Source organism: Podarcis melisellensis (genome assembly GCF_964234715.1).
Source record: "Podarcis melisellensis genome assembly, chromosome: 5".
NCBI classification, from domain to species: Eukaryota; Metazoa; Chordata; class Lepidosauria; order Squamata; family Lacertidae; genus Podarcis; species Podarcis melisellensis.
Genome location: NC_138537.1, coordinates 74,042,008 through 74,069,937, shown reverse-complemented (window position 1 = coordinate 74,069,937; position 27,930 = coordinate 74,042,008). Strand labels below are relative to the sequence as shown.

At 43.5% G+C, this 27,930-nt stretch overlaps 1 protein-coding gene and 3 long non-coding RNA genes across 13 annotated transcripts in view; 3 read left to right on the top strand and 1 right to left on the bottom strand.

The window, feature by feature from the left end:
- LOC309371320 overlaps nt 1-27,930 on the top strand; it is a 223,000-nt gene that overhangs the window by 75,867 nt on the left and 119,203 nt on the right. The window lies entirely within an intron of this gene.
- FAM13C (family with sequence similarity 13 member C) overlaps nt 1-27,930 on the bottom strand; it is a gene marked incomplete at its 3' end in the record, with an annotated part of 73,992 nt that overhangs the window by 20,069 nt on the left and 25,993 nt on the right. For 8 of the 10 annotated variants that reach the window (XR_014168805.1, XR_014168806.1, XM_081913662.1 and 5 more), the window contains exons 3-8: nt 27,448-27,628; nt 21,750-21,871; nt 20,392-20,455; nt 8,934-9,087; nt 3,591-3,801; nt 311-449 (exon numbers count right to left, since the gene is read on the bottom strand). Coding sequence is in view for 8 of the 10 variants with exons in the window: in XM_081913655.1 (XP_081769781.1) it covers nt 311-449; nt 3,591-3,801; nt 8,934-9,087; nt 20,392-20,455; nt 21,750-21,871; nt 27,448-27,628 (871 nt within the window). The remainder of the gene's footprint in view (nt 1-310; nt 450-3,590; nt 3,802-8,933; nt 9,088-20,391; nt 20,456-21,749; nt 21,872-27,447; nt 27,629-27,930) is intronic. The other 2 variants (XM_081913660.1, XM_081913656.1) reach the window with 2 other exon arrangements.
- Nucleotides 320-8,263, top strand: LOC309371225. The gene is made up of 3 exons (XR_014168939.1): nt 320-457; nt 6,457-6,619; nt 8,176-8,263. It is a non-coding gene; the product is annotated as an uncharacterized lncRNA (long non-coding RNA).
- Nucleotides 8,285-14,341, top strand: LOC309371308. The gene is made up of 3 exons (XR_014169035.1): nt 8,285-8,361; nt 12,598-13,040; nt 14,249-14,341. It is a non-coding gene; the product is annotated as an uncharacterized lncRNA (long non-coding RNA).

The following is a 27,930-nucleotide window of genomic DNA, read 5'->3' as shown; positions in this document are numbered from 1 at the left end:
TCTTTTTGCTTAACGTGGCAAGTGTATCTGATAACCAGCACCTGAGTATTTGTGACATCATTGCTTAACTAGCCCAGACCTTTATGAGGTCACTTGTAGTTATGAGGTCACTTGCAGCCATCAACACTAGTGACTACCATGTCTCTCACCAACATAAATACTAGTAAAGCAGATTCGCATCTGCTTTGGACCCAGGAAACAACAAGAAAGAAACATAATTTAATCCAGGCACATAAACACTGTGACCCAGCAAGTCAAATGCAGTCTCATCCACCTCATCAAACACCACAGAAACAAGGTGGTTTCTCACCCGATAATTCTTCTCTTGCTCAAACTTTTCTTCATATTTCCTGATTTTCCTCTTAAGACTTTGCAGGTGCTTTGTGAGTTGTGCTATCGTCTGCGGCTCTTTGCAGTCATCACAGCTACCTCTGGAAGAACTTCTTGGCCTACAAAGGTAGAAGTTACGAAAATGTCTTAAATGTGAAATGACTTTGCAGGATTAGGTCTACAACGGCAATGGAGTGATGGGACTCTGGTGAAGGTGGAGGGGGTTAGACCATGAAGGAGGGTGATGGGGGAGGGATAATAACAGAGAGAAGGAGAAACATAGGAGTGGTCTGGCCTGGTCTGGCTTGCTTGTTCCTTGAAAAGCTATGGAATCTGCTGAAAGCAGGAAGTGAAGCTTTTCATGGAAATGAGGACAGTCACCTGCTAATGTCTACACATCAAGCTGCTTTAAAGGCACACAGCCACAGTGCTTAATTCAGAAGTTGACAACCCCATTCACCAGTTGGGCAGGTCTGCTTTAAATCCCAGAAGTCCACCTGGCACCATGATTTCTATACTGTTCAAGGGCGTGGTTAGCAAAACAGGGGCTGGAGTTGGAAACCTCTTTCTATGTGTGTCTGTGCTGGGACAGAAGAAAGGAATACAGTGGAGATGGGAACCTGTGACCTTCCAGAGGTTACTGATGAGAGTTTACTGTCATCGTCCCTGCTCATTGGCCTGTCAGGAGTTCATCCTACACTCGAGTAGGACCCTGGTAGAGTCACATGCCTGACTGGCATATTCTCCCCCTCCTGGTCATTCATTCGGAAGCTTCAAAAGCTTTCTTCAGCCTGAACATCAAAGCGACCAATGCCAACAGACACCAGCACACTTAGGGATCCGCAGAGTCTGCGCAGTTCGCGTGACAGACCTCAGCAACTCAGCATTTTGGCTGATCTACTTTATTTACATATAAACACACACAGAGCACTGCAACATGGCTCCCTCTCTCTCGAGCAAAAGACAGCAAAGATAAAGAACATAGGACAATAGTCCCATTTCACGGAACTTCAAACATCCTGTCTCCGTCACTTCCCACTTTGTGGAGTCAAAACATACACCGTTATGAGATAGAAAAAAATCCCATGACTGCAATCATGGAGCAGTAATTCTAACATGGCCATGCTGGCTGAGGAAGATGGGAATTTGGAGGGCGCAGGTCCCCCCATCCCTGCACTGAAGAATCAGGAAAGTGAAGAGGAATAAGAGCATAAGACGGAAGGATGATCTCCACTTGATCCAGCATTGGCCCTCAGTTGGCTAGAGCGATGGGGATGCCCCAGGAAGGGGAACAAATGATCAGTCCAGGGCTCTCCAGCAGTATCTGAAAGCACCTAAGATTTTTAAAGGGACTGCTCAGACATGTGGCAGTGCTATTCTCAGATTAGATTGGCAGAGGGACAGAGTACAGTAATAAGTAATTGGATATTATTAGGATGCACACAGTCGCTCTGGCTGCGCTATTGAGGGGGTCATCAATGTATATTTAATATTTTTAAGTGGTTTTTTTTAATAAAAACAAAACAAAACACCACTTCTCCCAATATTATTATTTCACTTCTTCTTGAGAGAACCCAACTCTCCCTTTTGCATCCTAGGCCAAGCTTATTCACACTGCATGCCTCTTGCATACTCACCGTACAACAGATAAAAATAGGAACACATTTTATAACATCTCTGTTCTCTTATCATGAACCTCTGCCTCAGCCCCACAGTTCTGATGCTTCTATTCAACCTGCTCCATGATGTATCCTTTTACTCTGCAATAGCCTGCCTACCATGGATCGAAAGTAACAACACTGACTTCCATTATAGGCAAAACAAAAAAAATTCCTTCCAGTAGCACCTTAAAGACCAACTAAGTTAGTTCTTGGTATGAGCTTTCGTGTGCATGCACACTTCTTCAGATATCTGAAGAAGTGTGCATGCACACGAAAGCTCATACCAAGAACTAACTTAGTTGGTCTTTAAGGTGCTACTGGAAGGATTTTTGTTTTGTTTTGACTATGGCAGACCAACACGGCTACCTATCTGTAACTTCCATTATAGGGTTATTATGAAGATTTCACCTAGATAATATATATGAAGCACTTGGGACACTTGAAAGTGTTATGAAAATATATTACGTATTATCAGTGCTTTTTTCTATTTAAAAAAATGTTTAGGGGGACTCTCATTTTCCTACTCATATTGAAATACTGCCCCTCAATGAGGCCAAACTTAGATACACAAAATGTTTAGGGGTGTGCATCCCCCCAGAAAAAAGCACTGCTTATTATTATTATTATTAGCCAAGGTTATGCTTGTAGCGGGACGCGGGTGGCGCTGTGGGTAAAAGCCTCAGCGCCTAGGGCTTGCCGATCGAAAGGTCGGCGGTTCGAATCCCCGCGGCGGGGTGCGCTCCCGTTGCTCGGTCCCAGCGCCTGCCAACCTAGCAGTTCAAAAGCACCCCCGGGTGCAAGTAGATAAATAGGGACCGCTTTCTAGCGGGAAGGTAAACGGCGTTTCCGTGTGCAACTCTGGCTCGCCAGAGCAGCGATGTCACGCTGGCCACGTGACCCGGAAGTGTCTTCGGACAGCGCTGGCCCCTGGCCTCTTGAGTGAGATGGGCGCACAACCCCAGAGTCTGGCAAGACTGGCCCGTACGGGCAGGGGTACCTTTACCTTTACCTATGCTTGTAGCACAATTAAGCTTGTCTATTTTATCTTTAAATAAATGGCTGTTATCAGCCATTCAAAACATATCTCAGCAGTGTGTGTGTGTGTGTGTGTGTGCGCACACACACAGAGTAATTGCACTGTAGCTGAGTATTTGGGGGGGCTAGCCGTACTCCAAACCTAGACCTGTTTAAGTTATTACCTTTCCCCAGAGAACACTGGGAACTGAGGTTCTGTGAGCAGGGGGCTAACAAAATTCTCACCACCTATACCAAACTACAGTTCCCAGGGTTCTTTGGAGGAAGTTTCCACTTGTTTCACTCTGGGAAGGGTTATCATATCGTAGAGTTGGCAGGGGCCACGTGGGTCATCTAGTACAGTACAACCCTCTGCAATGCAAGAATCTTTTGCCCAAGGTGGGGCCCGAACCCACAACCCTGATATTAAGAGTCTCATGCTCTCCCAACTGAGCTATCCCCACATCATCATCATTTGGTGTTTGCTATTTAACAGGTGGGAGGAAAGCATCAGATATATATTAGAGAGAAACATTAATGGCCACACAGAGGCAGCCCTGGGAAATAAAACATGTCTTAGCTTACATCATGAACAGTTGAGCACTTGGTGGAGAAGGAGCTGATTCAGGGTCTAAATTAAATCTCTGGCTTTGGCTAAAAATAGAGCAGCGAGGAGACAGCAGAGGATTATCTCCATCAGTAATGTGATACAGCAGCCTGCTGGTCCCTAAGGAATGGTGGTCTTCATGTCCATTGTCTGCATCTGCCTGGCCCTCTTTGTAGACCTGTGCAGGCTCTGCAATGACAAGATGAATTTAATAGGCATTTAGAAGGGCAAAGCTCATTAGCTGAACACATTGAAAGAGCCTCTAAGGTTCATCAGTGCTCCCTGGAGAAAGTTGTGACGTGACATAGCGGAAAAGGGATGTAAGCATATACCAAGAGAAGGTTGTGCGCATCAAAAATAAATAGTTTAAAAGAAAAACTTTAAAACTGACACCCTAACAAACTTACTGGAAGGAAGTCCTACGGAACCCAGTGGTATTTATTCTGAGTTAACATGCTTAGGGCATGTTGAATATTGGTGAATATTCACCACATGGTGAATATTGGAAGAATAAATTGCCAGTTGCATGCAGGAAAATGCACATGCAAAGATGCTGCTTGGCTGAAGAGACTGAGGAACAGCCATACCTCAGTGGATTGGAGTCAGGGTTGACATGAATGAAACATACTAGCAGCAGTAAGGCCTAAGCGAATAAATCTTTCTATTACACTTCCTGAGATAATCGTTTTCTCACACTCTTAAAATACTATGTGTTCATTAATCCTGACGCGACACTAAAAAGGTTATATGCTAGCTATATCAGGCAGTTCTTGGGCCTAAGTAGCTCCCTATAAAGAGATGAATGGGATTGCCTACATCCACCAAAGAACCGCTAAAGTAGGGTTGCCAAATTTTGAAGAGCAAAAAAGAGGGCACATTTGCTGACTTCTTTTAACTAGGGATCGCTATTATGACTCTACCCATGAAAAGGAGGACAAGTCCTGGAAAAAGAGGACAACCCTACTTTAAAATGGGTTGTATGACTCTTTTCAAAATGTTACAAAACATCAAACAAATGAGCCATGTAATAATAAAATGGGGGGGAACCTTTTTACCCCTATCGGTTTCTTTCAGAGCATTCAAAGCCTACTTTTTTTCTAAAGTTAAAACAGCTGGACCAAAACAATTTATTGGGCTAAATAGATGGCATTTGCAATACATGTATTTAGTAGTAGTAGTATTTATTAGATTTTTATTCCACGCTTCCTCCCAGTAGCCCATAGTGGCAAACAACAAAACAAACTTGCGCGTGCGCGCGCGCGCTCTCTCTCTCTCTCTCTATATATATATTAGGATTAAAGAGCTTGCAAGCTTCTAATAAATCTCTTTAAAGGGGGAAAAACACACACTAATGAATAGTGCTGCATTCTGGCAGACATCATGAGGAGCGAATCTGACCTAGTTTTCTTTCCCATGACTTATACACTGTATTGACTGACAGCTTCTATAATTTATGATCATGGATCAATCACCACTCACACAATCCACTCAAGATAGATTTTATATTTACATTAAAACGAAAGGGCAAGTTTTTCCTTTTCAAATAAAGACTGCCTATTGTTAACATTCTAGCTGGTCTTTAAAAGATGGAGAACAGGGTGCACCGGCACTTTGACACTTGGGGTACATATGTATTTTCCTGGGAAACTATGCTTGTGTGTGTGTGTCTGTGTTTAATCATAAACAGATCCATACACCTGAGACGAGAGATAAGTGTTAAGTTGTGGGCGAACATATCAGACGACACAGCGATACTTCCAAAGCAGCTCTTTATTGTAAGCTGGAACAGAACTAACTGAGGAGCTCAGTCAGCCTGCTTATATAGCGCTCCAGAACAATGTAACTGTTGCCATTTTCTAAAACTATCCAATCACTGAACGTCACTTTTCGATCCTTCATTTGCATACAAACTATCCAATCACTGAACGTCACTTTTCGATCCTTCATTTGCATAACTATCTACAGTATCCCACGGTGAGAACTTCAGTACATAACAATAAGTGAGCTAAGACCTATAGGAGCAGTTTGTACACTATGCATAGGAAATAACAGGGACACAATATTGACATTACAGAACAACACATCTTGGAGGCCTGAATCCGGAGAGTATTGCTGTTCTCTCCACCAAACAGGTACTCCACATTTCAGTTTGGTCATTCAAAGGTGGAGAGGGAGAGGGAGAATGAAAAAGAGGGTACTTGGAATCAACCCCCTTTCAACACACACAAAGCTGATAGCACTGTGGTTATGCACACGCCTGTGCTTCAATACATTTGAACGCCCAAGTTCAGCAAGGAACCACAGTGTAAGCAGCATTGCAGTTTCCTACCCTTTGCACCTGTGCAGGGTTCGGTCCAGAAGAGGGTCCACAGACAGACGCTGCATTGTGTGCTGTGCTCTACTTTACATGCATTCTCAGGTAAGAACTTTATTTTGCCTGCTCAGCTTCTAATCCTCTGCAGCCAAAAGCAGCTCACCAGACAAGCCAGAATGGGACACCTCTCCTGTTTCTGCAGTCCCAAGAAAGGGGTGTTGAGTTTCACCAGCACATGTGATTGTGGCCCTCCAGAGGTTGTGGAGTTCCAACTCCCATCAGCCATCTCGGGAGTTGCAATTCAGCGTGGAGCGGACTTTCTTCCAGACCTTTGGCTGAAAGATCTGGGAATTATGCAACTGCAGAATAGTTGCTGTGAGCTGTACACAATGTAGATGCTGCATGGCAACCACTTTAAACCACTCTGTGGGGTGGGACAAAAGCAGTTGCCCCACGGAGGCAGTCAACACAGGTAATATTTTATGGAAGCCTATCATATGCTCCAGCCATGAATCTGCTTCTTCAAATAGGTTTGTGATCAGAACGTGTACAGAGAAAGAAGGTCTTCCACAACAGGCTCCCCACATGGTTGAGTTCACCCTGCCAGCCACACACAATGACCTGCCGGCAAGTCTGACAACCGCCCTGTTATTGCGGAACCAGGCTGGAAGCGAAACCAAGCATACGTGACTGGTAACCGATCATCATCATGGTAACAAGATCATTTGCAAGCTGTGCAGCTCTGTATTAAGGCAAGGCTAAAGTGGCGCTGTGGGTTAAAGCCTCAGCGCCTAGGACTTGCTGATCGAAAGGTCGGCGGTTCGAATCCCTGCTGCGGGGTGCGCTCCCGCTGCTTGGTCCCAGCGCCTGCCAACCTAGCAGTTCGAAAGCACCTCCGGGTGCAAGTAGATAAATAGGGACCGCTTACCAGCGGGAAGGTAAACGGCGTTTCCGTGTGCAGCTCTGGCTCGCCAGAGCAGCGATGTCACGCTGGCCATGTGACCCGGAAGTGTCTGCGGACAGCGCTGGCCCCTGGCCTCTTAAGTGAGATGGGCGCACAACCCCAGAGTCTGTCAAGACTGGCCCGTACGGGCAGGGGTACCTTTACCTTTACCTTTAATCAGGTTGGGGCAAAGGGAGGAGCTGGCTTCTAATGGCAAATATTGTACCCTCACTTTTGTATATTCACATGGCTTTTCTTAACTGATTTAATGGCTCGGCCCTAAGTTTGGTTCAATTGGCAAACAAAGGCCAAGGGTGAAATCAACTCCTCAGAACAATAGCCACAAGCCATTTTTTTATGCTCCAAATATACAAAGATCAAGATTGAGGTTATTTTCCTTTATTTTATATATCCTGAACTTTGGCGCAAAGCTTTTCCAGTGAGATCTGTGCCTCCTAGCTCATGAACAAGAGAAGTCCACAATTCTCAAAGCAGGGAAGTGCAGGGAAGTTGCGGGTGGCCAGGTGGAAAATAAAATCCTTCCAGTTCCAGTGCAACTTAAGAATAACTTACAAATGTACTAGCCCTGGAACAATGATCCTCATGGACACGAGAGAATGAATTCAGGGGAGATGTGCATTGGCTGCAAATGTTGTTGAACTACAACTCCCATCATCCCCAGTCAGCATGGCCAATAGTTATAGCTATAGTCCAACATCTGGGCAGCATTACATTGGCTATGCCTGGTGTGTGGGCTGAATTTTGCCATATCAGAGGAAGACCAACCATGAGCATGGAAGACGGTGGCTTCTTTCTTTCACCTCAAATTGATCTACTCAGCAATTTTAAAAGCAGAGTGGTTTGGATCTCTTTTATATATCTTAAACCAAGACAAAATAGGGGATGCTGACGGAAGCAGCTGGATGCATCTTCCTTTCTTTGCCTTAATTGGGGCACGTCTAATGAGCATCTCTCTAGCCCTTGAGAGCTATAGAGTTTTTGCACCAGTGACTTTTAAGGATGTGAAATGCATCTCAAAAGGTAGAACTGCCAAACTAATTTGAGAGATTCTTAGAAAGAGATGGGTTAGCCTCTGCAAAATGACCGAGAATAAAAAGCTTTTGAAATAAGCTCTTTTGCTACAGTCACTTTATTTATCTATAAAAATTACCTTGGGATTAGGCCATGTAATACTGACCCATTTGCCTTAATGGAGACCACACACGGTCTGCAGATTTTAAGCTTGCCTATAACTCATCTGCTTGCTATACTGGTCTTGCTAACTATGACCCACTTTCATGCACAGTGATTTGCCTTCTGCCTGAACCCAGGAATCCATCTCATGCCATCTGCGTGATTACAAGCTCTGAATTGACAGAAAAGAATTCCAAGCTTCAAATCCATTTATTTCCAACAGTTGATTTTGAGCGAGAGAGGAAAGGGGAGGAATGAACAAAAAAAGGATGCACACACAAAATATATTGTGTGATGAGTAAGTCATTGGTGATGAAAATTAATGTGTGGCTTTTAAGTCTTCCACTTGCTCTGCTCAGGCAATCAATCTGCAATCAATAGCAGAATGGGAAAATGAACAATGGCCTGGCAAAAGTGTGCGAGTGTGTGTGTTGGAGTTGGGGGAACACAGGCAACAGACTAACAGTCACTGAAAAAGAGCACTTGTTAGCACAATCCTAACAGTAGAACATAATCAGAAGTGAAATGGATGGAAACCTACAAAAACCAATTTTGTGTGAAAATGAAGGAGCTGGCCAAATTTAAGACAGCACTCTTCCCCAAAGTAATCAGTATTTATATGAATCAAAACACAAACAAAATGGCATTTGGCTTTCCTTCATTTCTCCTCTCACAGTCATGTTTGTGTGTGTGTGACTGTATTAACTTTTATTTAATCAATAATAATAAACACTTGTGCCCCCAAATTATGCCTCAGCCCTCCGTGCTGTTTGAAGGGGGGGCTGCAATTTATTAGGTCACGATGTATGCCACTGAGTTGCCTCTATAATCAGAAACAAGGACAGCCCATTAACAAAGACCTTCTCTTACCTCCACAACTCTCCCCAACAACTTGCACACTGCTGGTTGGGATCGATGAAGCGACTGGGTCTTTTGAAGCCGGCAGCTGTTGTGTTTCTTCCTGGTTCGGCAGAAATGCAGAGCAGAGGTCAGTTTCAAGGGCTTGCAGCTTCAGCAAAGAATTCTGCAGGCAAAAACAGAACATTGGGATAGATGGAGAACGAGGGAATGGCAAGGATCAAGTCTTCAGCTCCTTGGGGCTGTCTGCAGGAAAGGCTGCTCCTCCTTACGTCTCAGGAAAAGTGAATTAACTGCTTAGACATGCCATACTCCTTATGCGCCTTCATTTCCTCCATCTATTTAACTGATCTGGATTATTTATGACACAAGGGAAAGATCATCTCATCAGCAAAAAAGAAGAAAAGATTTGTTCCTGAAAGCCAGTCTGAGAAGCTGGAGGCTTTGCTCTCGGAGCAAAAAATGCCATGTAAGGATTTCACAGGTTGTGCTGATTGCAGGGCCTGGTGGCATTAAGCCCCTCCCCTTTTCCATTCATAAAAAAGGGGGAGAATAAAATCCCTCCATAGCATATTGTGCAATACATTGCAGAAAGCATAGGGTTACATTTCTAGGCTCCTCTTTTTTTCTTTTTTGAGCAGAGGGTTGGCTTTTCATTTCCCATCCTGCGCCAGGGCAAAATTAACAGATCTTTGTCATTCACCGCAAACAAATCAATGACGGCAAAGGCTCTTTATCTCTTAGCAGCTCCTCCAGCTCCTGTTTCACGCTTGATCCATTTCTCATTCCCAGTCTTGAATACAGAATGCAATATTCTAGCTGCATAATCTGACACAAGCATCTTGCTGGGATGCAAGCATTCCCACAGCCCTAATCATTCATGGACCAAGGAGGTGATGAAAGTCCGTGTGTAGGCTATGAAAGTACAATTTCTCCCCCACCCCCAAATGCAGGGTAGAACACAAAAGAGTTTGTACCCTCTGAGCAGGTAGCAATCCAAGATAAAGCAAATTAAGGAGACCTTGTCAACACTAAGGCATAAACGAGCATTGCTCAAAAAATGTGTGACCTCATATTTCTACAGCTTACATTTGATTTTAATTTGATTGATTGATTGATTGATTGATTTGCATTCATACCCCAACTCTCCTCTACAGAGCTCAAGGTAGCAACCACAGTTCTTGGCTTCCCAATTTTACACTCACAACAACCCTACCAGAAAAGTTAAGCTGAAAGACAGTGACTGACCCAAGGTCACCCAGGGAGCTTCACAGCTGAGTGGGGGCTTGAACCCTTGTCTCCCAAGGCCCTCATCCAGCAATCTAACCACTATACCACAATGGCTCTTAAACTGCAGACAGGCAAGTGACAGCCCAAGGAGAGGGATACAGGAGCTCAGTCCAGCAATATCTTTATCTGAACCTAGAACCTCTTACGCTGTATGCAAATATACCCTCAGCTAGAGTTCAATTTTGTTTGCATTATAATGAGAAATCACCTAATCTGCATTTCCTGACCCTTATGTGAACCGAAACCCAGGTATCCTTAGAAATTCACACTTCTCAGAATTTTGTGATACAGTTCTATCACTGAACAGTGTGTGCAAAAATGTGTGTATCTGGAGAAAGTATATATGAAAATGCAGATTTTAGTGAAAATGTGCAAAAATGTGTTGTTAGTGAAAAATGTTTGCAGAGACGTGGTATATTAATGAAAATTGCATTAAAATGTGTTTATTAGAAGAAATTCACGTGAAAGCACCGGTAAATTTTCATGATTCTTTTTTTAATGCAAATTGCTGGAGAAATGTGAGGAACTGGATTTAAGAATGGAAAAATGAGAAACTAAGAGAAACCAACATGGATAATATTCATTCATCCCTACCCTACACCAATGTTTCTCAGACTTCTGATAACTGCCAGGTGTTTTCTGAATCAAAGCTGGAGAGACACTTCATGTATTCCTCTTGGGGGGGGGGAGAGAGAAAAAGTTTAACTTTTAGAGTGTGCAAGTGACACAAATGCACACCCTCACAGGAGTTTAGCTTCTGGGTTTCTGCATGAACCACTTGTCCTGCAAGTACCTCCTTCTCCTCCTCAGGCAAATAACTTGTGCCCCTTCTCTGCACCAGGAAGAACTGAACAAACCACACTGCATTCTACACAAAAGACATTGCACCGTCACCCATCCAGCCGAGGCAGACGGGAAGAAGGCAAGGCCAGAACATTCAACATTAGAACTTCCCTCATCCAGACATACAAGGGAGCTTGTGGCTCATCGGAGCGTTAAATGATTTAATTCATTTTCTTTCAAGAACTTCTGTGTTGCCTTTCACCAGGCAGGGAGGGCATTGTTTCCAGGGCAGGGTGCAATGCCGTAAAATAACTAACAGCCTAGCAGCAAAATTTGAAGCAACGCAACACAATCTACAGATGGTAGATCCACAGCATAACCTAAAATGCTTCTTCATGGATCACTGCCTTGCCGTGGCTAAGGGGCTTGAATAACTCAGAGAAGCTATGAGCAGGGCCACCCAAGATGGACAGGTCATAGTGGAGAGTTTTGACCAAACGTGATCCACCTGGAGCAGGAACCGGCAAGCCACTCCAGTATCCCTGCCAAGAAAACTCCATGGACAAAGACAACAGGCATATAAAAATGCTTAGGTGAAGGAGAAAAAAACCTGCCATCTGGAATATAAATAGTATTAATTTAGGCACTAGTTGGGCTTCTGTGGGGAGCTCCTTTAAGTGCGTACCACAGCCAAAAATGCCCTTTCCCCTCCCCACCCTCCAAACTAACTTCTGGTGATGAGGGCACCCAGAAAAGGGGACTGGTTGGTAACTGGGGTTGTGGTCACTGACCCCTAACCTCTCTCCAGCACCATAGGGAGCGTTGCTTCCTATGTGACTTTGAACCCATATAGTGTGGGGTTCTAAGTCATGCAAGGAGCCCACCCATATAGAGAATGCACACCACTTCAGATTTCTCCCCTCCAATGGGTGATGTGTAGAGAAACCAGCAAGGGCAGTCCTGCAGTCGTAATACTGTAAGTGAGGATGTTTAAATGGGGATTGATGGAGCAGTCTTTGTGGGATGTTTCTCTGCTGATCTTCCCATTGGAAATCCCCGCTAAACTTCTTACAAACCAAAGAGCTCCCCAGAACAGTTTGTACATCACTGCCCTGGGAGGCATCAAGAGAATAAGCAGGGATATGTCTGAAATCTCTCTCTCGTTTGGCTGACCAGACAGAAGCAATTAACTCCTTCATCACGAGGAAAATACACTCCTCAATTTAGAATAATCCTACATATATATATTTGTTCCATGATTAACAGCTGGCACTCATTACTAACTATGGTACAAAACTGCCCAAGCAGACTAATGTGTTAAAAACTGGGTGGTCAGTGCTGTTTTTAGCAATGCCGATGCTGTAATATACTCATTTTTAGAAAAATTAAATCAGCTCTAAATATATATTTTCCCCATCTGTTGCAGGCATGAGGTTTCCAGCAGATTTCCAGCTACCGTTGAGGGATTTGAAATAAAAATATATTTTTAAAAAATATATTTCTAAACATGACCTTGGTAGTGACTTGGCATACAGAACCAATAGAAATAACTGCAAACCGTCAAGTCTGAGATCTCTCATTTCTTACTGTTTCCTCTTTTCAGGGGGATGGGCCAATGAAGTGCTATCGAAAGGTGGAGGAAAGCTGTTCCAAAGGTGAACCCTTGGGAAATAAGCCTTTCTTCTTATGTACATATTTACTTCATATGCCTGAGCCACAAAAGCATTAAGAACGTAAGAAGGGTCTTGCTGGATCAACTAAAGGCCTCTCCGGTCCAGCATGGCATTTCCCACAGCAGAACGCCAGATGCCTCTAGGAATCCATCAAGCATAGCATGGCCACAACTGCATTCTCCTGCTATTTCCTAGAAAACAGTATTCAGAGGAATGGCGCCTCTCAACCCGAAGGTTCAATATCAATCACTTGAAGCCATTGGCAAGACATATCGTTCCTCCTCCTGCCCCGATTCGCTGATAAAAGTTGACAGCTCCAGACCTTGAGGGGAACTACTTTGAAGGAGCTGTGTACAAGACAAAAGTCTACCAGGTACAACTCTTCCCCTCACTGCAGCACTATGGAGGGTAAAAGTCACTTGTAGCAAAATTCTGCTTTCTTGATGACTCTTACAGCACAGTCCTACTACGCATGTTTGTTCAGAAGCAGGTCCCACAGCATTTGGTGGAATTTATTCCCAACCAATATGTACGCTTAAGATTGCTGGTCTTAAAAAAATGGTTTATTTTGGTTTCTAGATATATATTTTTTCAAATCTTAAATTAGGTTCTCCACATTTCCACCTCAGTTTGCGGTCCTCAGGAAAATTTGTCAGCCCTTTAGCGTGGGTGTCTCCTAATATAAATACGTTTGTGTGCAATTTTGCCTTACATTCATATATTGACAGAGTAGTTTTCTTAATATAATGTCCTCTGCGGTATTTTCAATAATATATCCATTTCTATGTACACTCCAAAAAACGAAGGGATGCATTTTTGAGCATATTGCTTGGCGGAAGCACACTGCAAAATTCAGAGGAGTGTGGATGTCACACTCCTCTGTTTGTTGGTCTTATTGTTTTAGGAAATGTGAATTAGGTACGCTCGCCTTTAAATGTGAACTGAATTGAATTCGTCTCCCATCCCTAGCTTTGACTCCTCCTTTCACTCATTCATCACTACCACTCATGGCTTCCAAAGGTCTCCTGCCTCCTGAAATGGCTCCACCCGTTTTCCCTCGCTGACTCTTATGTCTGGAATGGCCTCCCAGAATGCCTCTATGTTACCAGCTCTCTTATTTCCTTTAAACCATCCTCAAAACGCACCATTTCAAGGAAGCCTTTGGATCAACCTCCTGCTCCCTGTATCTTTCTGCAGCTATGGTCACATCCACACCAACATATGTAAAACACATTTAAGGCACGTGACTTCTGCCACCCCACCCCCAAAGAATCTTAAGAAGTGTAGTCTGTTAAGGGTGCTGGGGATTGCAGCTCTGCAATGAGTAAAATACAGTTCCCAAGATTCGGGGGGGGGGGGGACGACGGACAATGTGCTGTAAATATATATTGTGCATGTGACCTAAGCAAAAGGGCATGTGATAGAAAAGACAACATGTTCTTTTCTCATTTGCACAGTGTTGTTTCCATGTGTCTGTTTTAGATAACAGGCCTCTTTGGAAAGCGAGCTGTCACACCTGTTCATTAGCATATATGGTGCTAAATAAATAAATACCGTAATAATAATATATCTCCCTTCCAGGCTCAAACTGGCCTCACGGTGCCTCTTTCTATGTAGGCTGAATACAGAAGTCTTTGGAAGGACCTCAGAAAGCCAAGTTTAATCAAACGGGAGTTTTTTAATAAAGTCAGCACACAATGAAATACGTAACAATGAAAGGGCCATTTCTAATACTAGTCGCTAGGCTTTTATTAAACACTAGGCTTTATTTAAAAAACAACAACACACACACAGCATCCTTTCAAGAAAAGCAACATTTCAAAAGAAGGAAGGTGGTAGATTCAGAGTCTATTTAGGTGTTGGTTGTGGGGAGTGCAGGGGGGGATGGGACATCAAAGAGAACACATCTTTGCCTGCCTCTATTTATCCAAAAATAAATTGCTATGGTTTTTATATGTGATAAACAAGGAAACTGTCAACATCTGTTAAGATGGGAAAAGAAGGGGAGAAAACACACTGCCATTTCCAGTCAGCCATTTCCTTTGTGCGCAGAACAAACCAACAGCGGTGAAACACAAAGAGACTCATGTTTTGTTTGTTACAGGCCACTGCTGAACCAGCTATGCAGAAATTGCTTTATTCAGGCATGGCATAATGGCTATAGCTATTTTTCCTTATTTACTAAAGAAATGTCCCTCTTGCTGATGGGAGATGAAGAACCTGTTTATTGCAAGGACTTCTGGAGGGGAAGTGCATCTCCTCACACAGAACCACCTTATTTTCCCCCAACAGAACTTAATGGGGAGTGGGACTTTGTAAATTGAACCGATGTCCATCTCCATAGCCCTGCCCCTTTGCTTTCGAAGACCCAGCCTGGGTTGTGTCTTTTGGTCACACTGCAACACTGGTAGAGAAACTCTGGCCCTCCAGATGATGTTGGGACTCACAACTCCCATCAGCCCCAGAGGGGATGGGCAATGTAAAGGAATGATAGGAACTGTAGTTTAGCAACACATAGAGGGCCATAGGTCCCCCTCCCACACACACACACTCCTTTGCTAGAATATATTTGTGTACAGTGGACCTTTGGAGAGGGATGCTTGAAGAATCTGATCTTTGTTGAATTCTGGTATGAACCAACCTGATCCACATCTCCCAGACTAATACACAGGCTGGAACTTTGTTAGCTGCCAGCTTTCCACACTTCCTGGTTTTTTCAATATGACTCGACCCACAGAACACAATAAAGACAGAATTTCTAAGATGTGCATTTTGAGAGAAAACGCACATAGAAACATGTGTTTAAATTCACATATGAAATACAAATTTGGGCACACGTCTTTATTTAAAATTCAACAGGTTAATGTGGAAATGAGAAAGAAGAGACAGGAATGAACACATGGGAAAGTGGCATGGACTTATTGGCCCATCCTGAACTTGGGAACTGGCTTCCGTAGGTAGGGATGTGACTCTTCTAAGGTTTTTAGACCACACACCAAGCCTGTAAGAAATATGCAGAGCTCTCCAAGTATACAGTTGCACCTTTGAAGTCGAACGGAATCCGTTCCGGAAGTCCGTTTGACTTCCAAAATGTTCAGAAACCAAAGAACAGCTTCTGATTGGCTGCAGGAAGCTCCTGCAACCAATTGGAAGCCGCAGAAGCCTCATCGGACTTTCGGCTTCCAAAAATAGTTCGCAAACCAGAACAGTCACTTCTGGGTTTGCAGTGTTCGGGAGCCAAAACGTTTGAGAACTAAGCTGTTTGAAAACCAAGGTATGACTATATATGCAACTTGGGCTACAATCCTAACCCCTTTTACCTGAGAGTAAGCTCCTTTGAATTCAGTGGGATTGACTTCCGAGCAGACATGGTTGGGACTGCCCCCTTTACTCAGCTATCCAAGCCCCTTGCCAGATCTCCATATATTCCATTTTTTAAATGACCACAGTTTCCAAGCCACCTAACGGCTTGTTGTACACGAACCAACAAACGATGCATCAGCAGCATGGAGGAGAATGGACACAGCAAGGCACAGCTCCAGGACTTTCCCCACACAAACACAGCAGTAGCAATTCTGTCATCCGTCAGAGAGCTGAGGGTAACTGACAGGCCCTCCTTGCTCTCACAAGCGACTGAGTGGATAACAAGACCTTCAGCTTCTGACTTTCGTTGTGACAGATTAGCATAGAGGACGTCAGAGAATGAGGCATTTGTTACTCTCTTGACTGCCAACAAATCCACAGAGATCAACGCTGCTTTCAGATGCTCTTTGGGGGTGTGGCTATGTGGGCTGTCAGGATGAGGGCTTACACTTCCAAATTTACCACTACATTCTTGGTGCAACTGTGTGAAGCCACTCATCTGAATTATTTGTGCACTTGGCCTACAAAGCTTGGATTGCTATCGATGGCTTAATGAGCTGCACCTTGTCTCCAGTCTAAGCCACTCCACATGATTCTTCTGTCTAGCAGACAGCTCATTTAGACTATAACATTTCTGGACTTCAGCTACTGATCCCGGTAAACAACAGACCAAACGGAAAGGCGGATCCAAATAAAGCAGGGAAAGGCTCCGCAGTATACTAAATTGCAAGAGTGGGCTCTTAGGGGCAACTCGTTCACTTAATGCACGTCAGAATATGATTCACAAGCAGAACTGTGGCAGCAATCACGCTCTTTTCAAAGGCATCATTTTGACTTATATTTCATCCAAAACTCTTTGTTCCATTTAAGTGCTTGCAAAGCAATATTGCGAGAGTCTGCGGAACTGGGTGCAGAAGCATCATTGTCAAGGCAGGATGTATTCTGCAATTATACCACCTAAGCACAGGACTTGTGCTGGGTACAGACGCAAGCAGTAAGAAATCAAAAGCTTTCACTTCTTTTTTTAAAACGGATGTTTCCGGCCCTTAAGATAGCTTGAAAGTGGGTGGACACTGCCTGGCAAAACACCAGATGTTAGAGAAGGGAGAAAGAATAAGACTTCTAGCTATTACAAGATGGATTTCAATACTCTTGGATAGTGCTTTGCCCCCATGAAGTATATAAACCAAGCAAGTGTGCTATTTTTTTTTAAAGAAGTGTTTCATTAATTCAATTTTGCATTCCATGCTTCTGTGCTCATAACCTAGACTACAACTTTATCCACTAGCATTAAGCTACACATATTACAACACATGCATAAAAGTGGAATGTTTCTGAATTTCATCACCACCCATTTTGCTGTACCCTTAAAGAAATGTAGGAGATCTACATTAAAGAAATGTAGGAGATCTATGCCACAGGGACCTCTCCATTTAAAGCAGAGGCTTTTGAGGGTAGATGCACCTGCAGTCTACATACCCCAAACTTCTGAGCCCAAAGCTTCTCAAAGTATATCCCTGGTGGTCAACAAGCTCCATTTAGGGGCTCAATGGAAAGGTTGAGAACAGCTGAGGATATTTATACTTGGCCCTGAACTTGACTTATTTTGATGATGGTGGTGGTGGTGGTCAAAGTCAGACTATCAAACTAGCATTAAGTTCCTGGCCTAGGGCCAGTGATTTTCATAATACGGTGCTAGTGCATTCTACTAATTATTCCTTTTTTAAAAATGTACCAGTTAAGGGGGCCCTTCTATGCAGCATGGCCTGGGAAGGGCACATAATTTTCATAATACATACCTGGTTTGGTGTTAGTTTTGCAGTCAGTGCTAAAGGGGGGGTGTATTTTATTTTTTCACATTCGTTGCACTAGAGAGTACCTTTTTAAAATATGAGTTACCTATATGCTTTTTTGAGGGGGGGAACCAAAAGGTGGGGGGAAGGTGGTGTGTCCTATGAAAAAGAAGTTTGAGAAGTGCTGCTTTGGCCCATAGTGGTCCTGCACCCACAACTGCATTACAGGCAGGGCACATCTAGAGCAGGGTTCTGTTGTGCCAGATCACTCCTATTTTATTATGCATGCTTGCCACAATGCTGAATCTGGTGCAAATATGCCTTTAGTCAACCTCCTTCATGATGGTAGTCTTGCCCAGGGCAACAGTAGTACAGTGTTATGATCATCAGAGCATAAATTCGCTCAGTTATATCCTCTTGGCCTAATATGTTTCCCACTGCCTGATCAAGTAGGCAATCTTATCATTATATTTTAAAAAGCTTCTCAGATTTACTCTTCAGCAACACATTTTGATCCTACTACTTTGCTAGTCACCAGTCTTGATTTTCTTTCATTATAGGTTTGCCTCTTTTGTTCTTCTACGCTCTGCTATTATCAGCACATAACATCTGCACGTCCTCCCCTCGGCTTAACAAGGTCTCTCATCTACCTTGAGCAATCTTGCCCTTGTACCTTTACAATGCTCTAAGCTTACAAATGCTTCTGATTTTCAAAGGCATCTCAGTTTTCAAAATACAACCAAACCAGAACCATAAACAAGTAGTGGCAGCTAATTTATCTGCATGTGTGTCACAAGGTGGGTGGCATGGCAACGCGTAACACATGGTTTGTATGGTGTGAAATTTCACAAAAGGAGGCCATCCCAGGACTAATTTTGAACCACATGTAATTCAAAACAGCACAAGGGCAACCAAGTTACAGGAGTGCAAAGAAGGGCTTGTCTGCACCTCTCTTTAGCCTGCCACTTTCGCCTGGAGAACCCGTGGTTTACCACTGAATCGGACCAAATAGCAATTGGGTGCTTCCACGGATTGCCATTTGTTCCAATTCAGCAGTAAAGAATGTATTTTCCAGGGGGAAGTTGTGGGGCAAACACAAAACTGCTCAGAAAGCATGGGACAAGCAGGAAAACGCTCAGATCCATATTTCTCGGCACAGGACAAGCAGAAGTATGGATGAGCCCAAAGTTTCTCCCCAATTGCCATTCACAGTGACTGCCTGATGAAGAGGAAGTGGCTCTTTTTGACCCTCCCTTTACTGATCAGCCTTAGTAGCTGACAGACATATAAGCAGCACAAAACAAAATAATTTGTATGGACACCGATCACTAGGCTAAAGGAGTAAGCAGCTATGATGCAAATCTCTGAAATGTTCCAATGTGTATAAGAAAAGCAATGCTGTCAATGATGGCATTTACTTTTTACTAAGTACATGTACCTTCAGATCATAATGCAGAACTCCTGCCTCCTTTCAGGACAGTGTTTTGAAGCAAATGCCTTCAAAAAAATTAGACCGATTCATACATGCATGCACATCCCTTGCCCTCTTTATTATTTGACTGATAATGAAAGCATGAACCAAGCTCACTGAAATCCGACCATTTGAACCGCTATCTGGGACCCAAACGCCTGGAAGTGTGGCTCTCCCTATACCAGCCTGCTCATGTCTTTGAGATTTTTGGAGGATGCTTTCCCCCACATGCCACCACCACTAGAGATGGCTTGCTACTTGGTGATGGGGAATATAGAGTCTTGTTCTCCTGGCTTCCTAGCACTGCAGGCCACAGCCACCTACCAAGAGGGAAGGAGCAGGGTGTGAAGAGCCTGGCACCAGTCACAGGAGTGTTGGACGGGCTCCACCACCACCTGTCACACCACAACAAGCTGCCCGGGCCTCATCCCTCTCCCCTCTTCCTCTCAGTAAGCAACAGTGGCCTGTGGTGTTGGGTAGCCAGAACAGCAGCAGACTGGTACCCACACTGCCCCACCAGTCGCTACTGCTTCTCTGTGGAACACCCTCCTCCGATGCACATAACTAGCACTGACATTGTTACCATGTTGGCCCCAGGTTAATACTTAATATTCGTTTGCCCAGGACTTTTAAGGTTTTCATGCTGGTGATGGTTTAGCCTTCCCTGATATTTTTAAGCTGTGTTTGCTTGTTTTGATGGTGTATAGTATAAGGCTTTGTTGTCTCTTGTATACTTTGGTTGCTACTTGTTTATGTTCTGTACCTGCCCTTTTATCTGTACATGTGAAGGTTAAGTTATAAATAATATAAATAAATAAATATGAGAGAGAGAGAGAGAGAGAGAGGGAGAGAGAGAGAGAGAGAGAGCTGCATTATGCCAAGTAAGACTATTTGTCTATCTAGCCCATTATTATCTATATCTGAAAACAGCTTTCCAAGATCTCTGGCAAAGGTGCTTCCCATCACTCGTCTCTAACAGATTATCCATACAGTGGGGGACATGCAAGTGCAAACCGGCCCTTTGCCTCTTTTACTTCCTTAAATAAAGATGCCCACAGCATCCTATAGCAGGCTTTTAAGGTCACTGATAAACTTACCTCACTGAAGTTCTGGAAATGTTCAGTGCCATCCTTTGGTGAAATGAATGCACTCTGATCTGTCCTGCAACATGAAAATTGGGAGGGTAATTGTAGGTGCCACTTTGAAGTGTTTTTAAAGGTGGACTGCCCACCTCAAGAACAAGGACTGGGGCAAGATGGAGAGCCGATTCAGCTTACATATGTATCTTTGTGTGTGCTTGTATGTGTCACAAAGCCACACACTGCAGGAGAGGAACCCACTGTGGCACTGTTAAGAACGCCACCTAGTTTTCCTTTTTTCTAAGGCCCAAACTAGACATGAACCACACAATGATGGCAATTAAGTGAGTGACTTTTTAGCGTAAAAAGCATGCAGAGAGCTCCGTGTGGCATTCCCAATCCAGATCAGACCCCTGCTGCCTGCTTGTCAGTACTGAGTGGAAAGTTTCCACTGACACCATTAGGAGGATTTCCCCACATTTCAAGTAGCAGTTGTGGGGCCCTTGATCTAGACTGGTACTGTAGCAAATGGATAAACCACCTTAATCTTCCTGTGCCAGGGTCCCAACCCAGATAGTTGGTCTTGTGTGCACTAGTTAGACTAAGAAAGAAAAAAGAAAGATTCACGCAACTGGTACTTGTGTGAATGGCATAGAGACCGGTTTGAACCTTAGAATGAAAATTTTGAAACTAGGAAAATTTGAAACTCGATCCAATTCGTCTTTGAAATAGTTCTCAATTTTGACAAGGTGGTGGAATCGTAAGATAGTTATCCAAATAAGTGTGAGATCAATTCCCACTTGAGCAAAAGCAGTTGTTTGTCATGGTTAGTAAGAATACAAAGAACTGAGCAAAAATAACACATTTGTTTTTATTAGCAAACTGAGCAAAAAATAACACATTTGTTTTCATTAGCGAAGTGCCTATCAGTTGCACAGACTGTGCTTACTTTTACCACAGAATTAAGTGCTTTCAATTAGCTTCTATGAGAGAAAATAATGAAGCATAATTTCAAAGTTGCTGAATTCAGGTTTTCTAAACAAAGAACTTGGGTTACCTTAGCATAGAATTTCATCTTTCAGCTGTGTTTTTTCTTTTTCTAAAACCTTCTTTCTGACGGGAGTAGACCTGCAAAATTTATCTGGCAGCCATGTATGGGTTAGCCCACAGGGGGATTAATAAATCGGTTTTTGCTGCCTGTCTGAGACTGGGGAAAAGTGTTACGCACCCAGGGGAGCACCAACCATGGCTGGCTGGCTATGTCTGACTGAGTGGATAACAAGTTATGCCAGCTTGCAAACAGAGAAGTGCAGGTGTCCGCCCTGATTTAGAGTTAAACAGAAGTGAACAAGATTTGTTTACTTGGAAGAGAATACCTGGGTTGAAACTTGATGACGGTTTCCTGGTATCTGAATGCCACGTTCTCGGTGTAATCATTAGCCGGTGTTCCCGTTTTCCTCTGACAGTCGGAGAGCCATGGCAATGCATTTCCCATCTCCTGCAATAAACAAACAAGCAAACAGATCAACAAATGCAACCCACTCAAGTAAACAGTGACTGGTGTCAGCTGTCTATTTTGGGAGGTGGGAGGGGGGATGTAAGTGTGTAATCAAAGCTCATCTGGAGAAGGGGAGGAGAAATGAGGGGCCCAAGAAGGGACTGTACTAAATGTTGTCTCGATGCAATGGCAGCAACCTGATGCAAAGATTGTAATGAGGACAGGTGGGGTGGGGAGGAGTCCCCAAGACACATCTGCATGCAGTATCAGTGCTATTATTGTAACTCTCTGTCACTTTCTCATTTTAAAAGAGATTTTGTGTGAAGCCACCCAGCTTCTGTTTCAGGCTACCTATATTGTAATGAATTGTTGTTGCTTTTTTTAACACTCTTTGTCTTGAAGGTGTCCTTCCCACATTGACTCATCTGCTACAGAACCCCGTTATATGTGTGAAAATATACATGAGAGGGTGCTGGCCGGACCTGTTGGACCTCACTGTTGCTCCATAGGACATGAGCATACCTTAGATCAGAAACACCCCATCATTACCCTATATAGTTGTGCACTGAAAAGGAAGGAGGACCAAAGAGGACAAGTGAATTTCAGAAAAGCTGGCCCACCATTACAGAGTCTCCAGCTCAGGAACTATCAGCTTTCCAATGTACCTCTAAGTTCCTCAGCGCAGTTTGAAAACCAGTTTTGTGGTGCACCAAGGGTTTCTGGTGGTAGGGATAAAGTTTCTGTCCATAATGGGGTTGCTTTAATGCCATAGAGAAGCATGGGCATGCAGGAGATTGCCCAGCTGCCACTGGCTGGCCTATAGCTTGGCTGGTGACTGAAGAAGCAGGAGCTTAAGGGGAAGAGGATAGCAAGGGACGCAAGCAGCCTAGGAAGAAGAGCTGGAAAGAGGAATCCAGAGTTTGTCAACATAACTCCAAAGTTGAAGCTCGAAGGAGACTGAGACTTTTATGTTCATTGTGTACAATTAGGTTAAATATCAGCACTTTTTGAGTCAGGGTCAAAATTTCCCGCTCAATACTAATTCTCAATGAGGTGATAAAAACCCATGTCTGGGCTGCAGCATTTCACAACGCAGGCAACCAAATGCTTTCTTGCTCTGTTGCTGTCACACACACTTATTTATACAGAGAAAATCAGCTCTCAAGAAAACAAGCAGCTCTGGCCTCACCCTGTATGCTAGATTTCTATGTGAAGGGATTATTGTTGTTGTTTTTATGATTGCTGTTGTTGTTATCTATTGTTATTATCAGCCATGGTTACTTTTGTTATTATCAACTATTCTAATTGTTTGCTTGCTAGCTTATTATTATCAGAGCATATGATCATGTGAGCCCCACTTCTATTCCATACCTTCCAACATTTCTCCAATGAAAAAAAAAGGACTTCCTAAGGGAAAGCAGGACATTTCGGGATAACAGCAGAAACTGGGTTGGCTTCTGTAAATCCAGGACTGTCCCTGGAAAATGGGGACACTTTGAGGGTCTGCCAGTGATATATATACCTGTACCACTGTTGGTGATAACGAAGCCTCTGACTTTCTGAGGCAACACACAAAGGAGACAGTCTCATGGCAAGGCCTCTTAGCAACACACTGTCAGAAAGCAACATTATGTTGTGGATCTTACACCCACCCACCCATGAGGTTTGGAGAAACCATAGATCATAGCAGTTTTCTTTCCTTCACAAGCCAGGATTTGTTTGATCAGAGACCAGATCTTAACGCTCGATTGCTTCCCACTGCGTATTTTTCTTTTAATTCAGGAAAACATATTTTATTGTTGTAGACAGGAAATTAGCTAGAGATAGCTGTTGTGCTTAGAGGCTGGGAGCCAGTACAGCCCAATACATTAGTCTAACCGGATTAAGAAAGGAGACCTCCCAAGGTTCTATTTCTGGAGGCAAGTCGCCCCCCCCCCTAGCCATTCATATGACACGTGATCATTTCTCAGGGACTCCTGCATCTCAGGTCTACCACACTAACCAACTGCTGCTATGTATTTACATATTTAAATGGTCCTTCACATGATCAGCTTCCATGGTGTTCTACACAGCAGCCAACAGACAAGTCCCTGCCCTGAGGTGCTTACACTACAAATTGCCATATTCACTGACCCATACAAAATAAATCATGAAGCACATCAAAGTTGCAACGATCTTTGTTCCCGAGCTCACATTCACATCAAATCAATTGTACTCCAGCCTGCAACGGTTCCCGCTTAAAAGGGTTTAACGCTGCATGCCAAATAGCATGCCCTTGAAATAAAGAGGTGAGCGCTTGGCTTTCACCCCTCCGTCCATAGCTGATCTTTTATTCGCCGGGCTGAAAGTGTTAATCAATATGACTAATCAATGGAATTGCTTGGGTAACGTGCAAGCTGCAGATCAACCATGACTCCCAGGGACATGCTAGCATAGCTGCTTCATGGGGTTTTGTGCATCCCTTAATTCCAGTATTAGAAAATTCTATAGGCGAAGTCCAAGGCTGAAGGAAATCAGATGCACTGATTGACACAAAACACAGATTACCCCAATCCAGATGTTATCTTATACACACACACTGCATTCATCCAATGAATAATGGAGCGGAGTGACTGGGAGTAGACTTTATTATTTTATATAGTTATGGTCCCGATATAGCTGTTTGCGTCATAATAATCTCATAAGAATCTCAGTTTGGCAGGAAAGTTTCACGAATTTGTTCTGTCTTTCAGACTTTCTAAACCTCCTTATAGTGAGGTTACCTGTCCTTTCCTTAATCCTCTGACTTACAGAGCTATTCCTTAAACGTCTACTCAAAGTAAGTCTCACTGAGCTCGGGGGGACTTGCCCCCAAGTAGGTGGGAATAGGACTGCAGCCTCACATGCTTAAAAACATATCCTAGGTGTTGAGTTGTTCAGTGTTTGGAAGCCACCACCCACCTAGATTAAATCAAACTATGTATATTCTTTCAAACAGAGGTTCTTAGCATCTTCACCTTTGAAGATCTGTACTTTCTTAGCGCTCCATCCTAGCAATTAGGACAAAAATTAACAAATTCTGTTTTGCTCTCCTTTTTAAACCAAGGAGTTTAGTATCATTTTAGAAGTTCATCTCTGTGCCAATTAAGGATCTAAGAGTGAATCATTTCATTATCCATATTTATATCCATGCATATGATACATGTGCAATTGGAGGACGATACTCATTGCCTTCTAACACCTCAGTTTCATCCTACAAATTCCACGGTTGCTTTTCATCCAGCAGACTTCAAATAGAAATACTGTAGTCTTAAGTGAATCCATGCAGACATAGGGGTTTTTAAGAGCACATCTCGCACGTGATAAATGGCTTGCCCTTATACTTCCACAGAAGAGGAAGCTCTATTGGCCCAAGAGGGATCTGAGAGCAAAAGGAGCCTGCACACAATGGAGATCCATCTGAAGTGAGAGTCTGTACAAAGGAAACTGATCTAGCTAATAGAATATTTTGCTGGTTTTGATTAGCTACTAATTCATTGGCTTGTTTTTATTTGCTCTGGTTTTGTTAGGATATATTTTACCATGCTTGTTTTCTTTGGGTCTGTTTCATTTTTGCTAGCCACCCTGGGCACTTTTTCCTTGTGGAAAGGCGATATATAAATTTAATTAATAAATAAAAACATGTAGGATTGCTATTGCAGATCAACCATGATAGGTAGTGTGTACTCTGTGCTGGAGAAATCCTATCTCGGTTCCATGAAAATATGTTGTAGCATTTGCCATTAACGACTATACTAATTTAAATCATTAAAAAGAATACCAAGATGGAACATCAGCTCTGGTGAAGAGCTGGTTTTCAATATAGCACTGTGACAAAATATCGCGAAGGTACAATGCATTTAAGAACATAAGAAAAGCCCTGCTGGATCAGATGAAAGGTTAATGTCTTCCAACATCCTATTCTCACAATGGCCAACCAAGTGAGAAGCCTATAAGAAACCCACAAAGCACAACAACACTCTCCACACTTGAGCTGCATAGCAAACTAGATGCCGAAAACACACATGCCAATTGCCAAACCTCCCAGACCATGAAGGGCTAAAGAAAAACCCCAGATTCACAATTCTAGCTCCACCAGCTTGAGATCTTAAGGCACTGCCAGCAACCCCACCAGCTCAGGGCTTCATCCGATCCCATCATTCCCTAGTCATATGTAGGAGGAATCCTAGCTTGACATAATGGTCCTATAAATGGGTACAAACAAGTCACACACCCCCCCCCAAAAAAAAGGTTAGCACACAATGCGTCCACCAAAGGGCCACCATCCTGACCTGAATGCTTTGCACTGCTAGTAAAAGCCCAGGACAATTTATTGTCCTTGAACTGACCTTGCACTGCCCTTCCTTGGAGTTGGTCTTAATGATAGTGGAAATATTACGCAGCTCAATCCAACTCGTGTTACTTGAAAATATCATTGAGCTCCATGAGAATTACTCCCTGGTAGGTGTGCATGGGATTGCCCAATCACACAGACTGGGGGGGGGGAGATGGGGCTCAATATCCCTGGGGAAGAGAGGAGCAAAATCTGGGTATCTGCAGGATTGGGCCACAGACAGTTAGGTGGTCGGGAAAAGACATCTAACTAAGGATCAAGGGCAGCCAAGGGACAATTCCAGGCAGCCTTTAGTAAGCGAAGTCAGAGCAGGTGAGGGACAACAGAGTCTGAGACAGGGCAGCCATTTGCATTACCAAAAAAGAGAGGACCAAAGAGACAGCTTATTCGCATCAAATTTGTGTGCATGCAAATTTAGAAATAAATAATATACCGTATTTTTTGCTCTATAAGACTCACTTTTTCTCTCCTAAAAAGCAAGGCGAAATGTGTGTGCGTCTTATGGAGCGAATGCAGGCTGCACAGCTATCCCAGAAGCCAGAACAGCAAGAGGGATTGCTGCTTTCACTGCACAGCGATCCCTCTTACTGATCTGGCTTCTGAGATTCAGAATTTTTTTTTTCTTGTTTTCCTCCTCCAAAAACTAGGTGCGTCTTGTGGTCTGCTGCGTCTTATAGAGCGAAAAATGCGGTAATTTCAATGGTGGGGGGTGCCTGTGGCCTGTGTGCCTGCTCAGTCTGATATCCAAGTGCTAAATTTTGATAAGCAACTTCTCCAAGCTGGACTTGGATAAGACTTTGAACTTTGCCTTCAGGTGGACAACTGTCCTCTATAAAGTAGGACACATTTCCACCGTAGATGCACATCGCCCAATCTATGGCACAGACAAACCTGCTAAAAGGAAGGGGAAATATTATAGGGAGACAGGAAAGGGCTGTGACCAATCACACAGCTGGGAAGCCTAGAGCAAGCTACATGGGCTGGGCTGGGCTATTTGTTGCACATTTTGTAGAGGTGCAGCGACTCCAGTCTATCTCCCAGATGAGCTGAAATGTGGCTGGTGGCCCTATCGCTTACGTACACGACCCTGATCACCAGTGGAAGCCAGTTGCCCAAATGATTAAAAATGCCGCCACTTTGCATTTAAACGGCATTTCTTCTATCGTCAAACAGTTATAGCGCAAATAGGAGAGCTTATTATTACCTGACTTTCTTCACGGTTTTTCCCATTTTCTGGTTTTGAAATGGATGTGGGCTTTCTGGATTTTAAGTTCCCCATTCCAACCCTCAATGTGCCATCACAGGCTGTCTGGGTATCTTGGAACACTGCCTGGTTTTCCTCTAAGACTATAGCTTTGTCTGGGTGGTTTTCCTTGTTTTCATCTCTAGAAGAAAATAAAAGCAAATTTTAAAAGGCACCGTGACGAGTGAGCAAGAAATGTAATGCTCAAGACATCATGCTCACAATTTATTTTTAGATTACTTTTGTTTAGACCCCCCCTTTCCCCCTATTTAATTAACATTCCAGGACAGAGCTACGTACAGAGCTATGTAACGTTTTTAAAACTACAAAAAATATTGCTGAAAAGTGAGATGGTTGCATTGGCTTAATCAGGCCATACTTCAGGCCTCTAATACTTTAGAAGCTGCTTTATACCAGGTTGTTTCTATGCTGGGATAGCTCAGT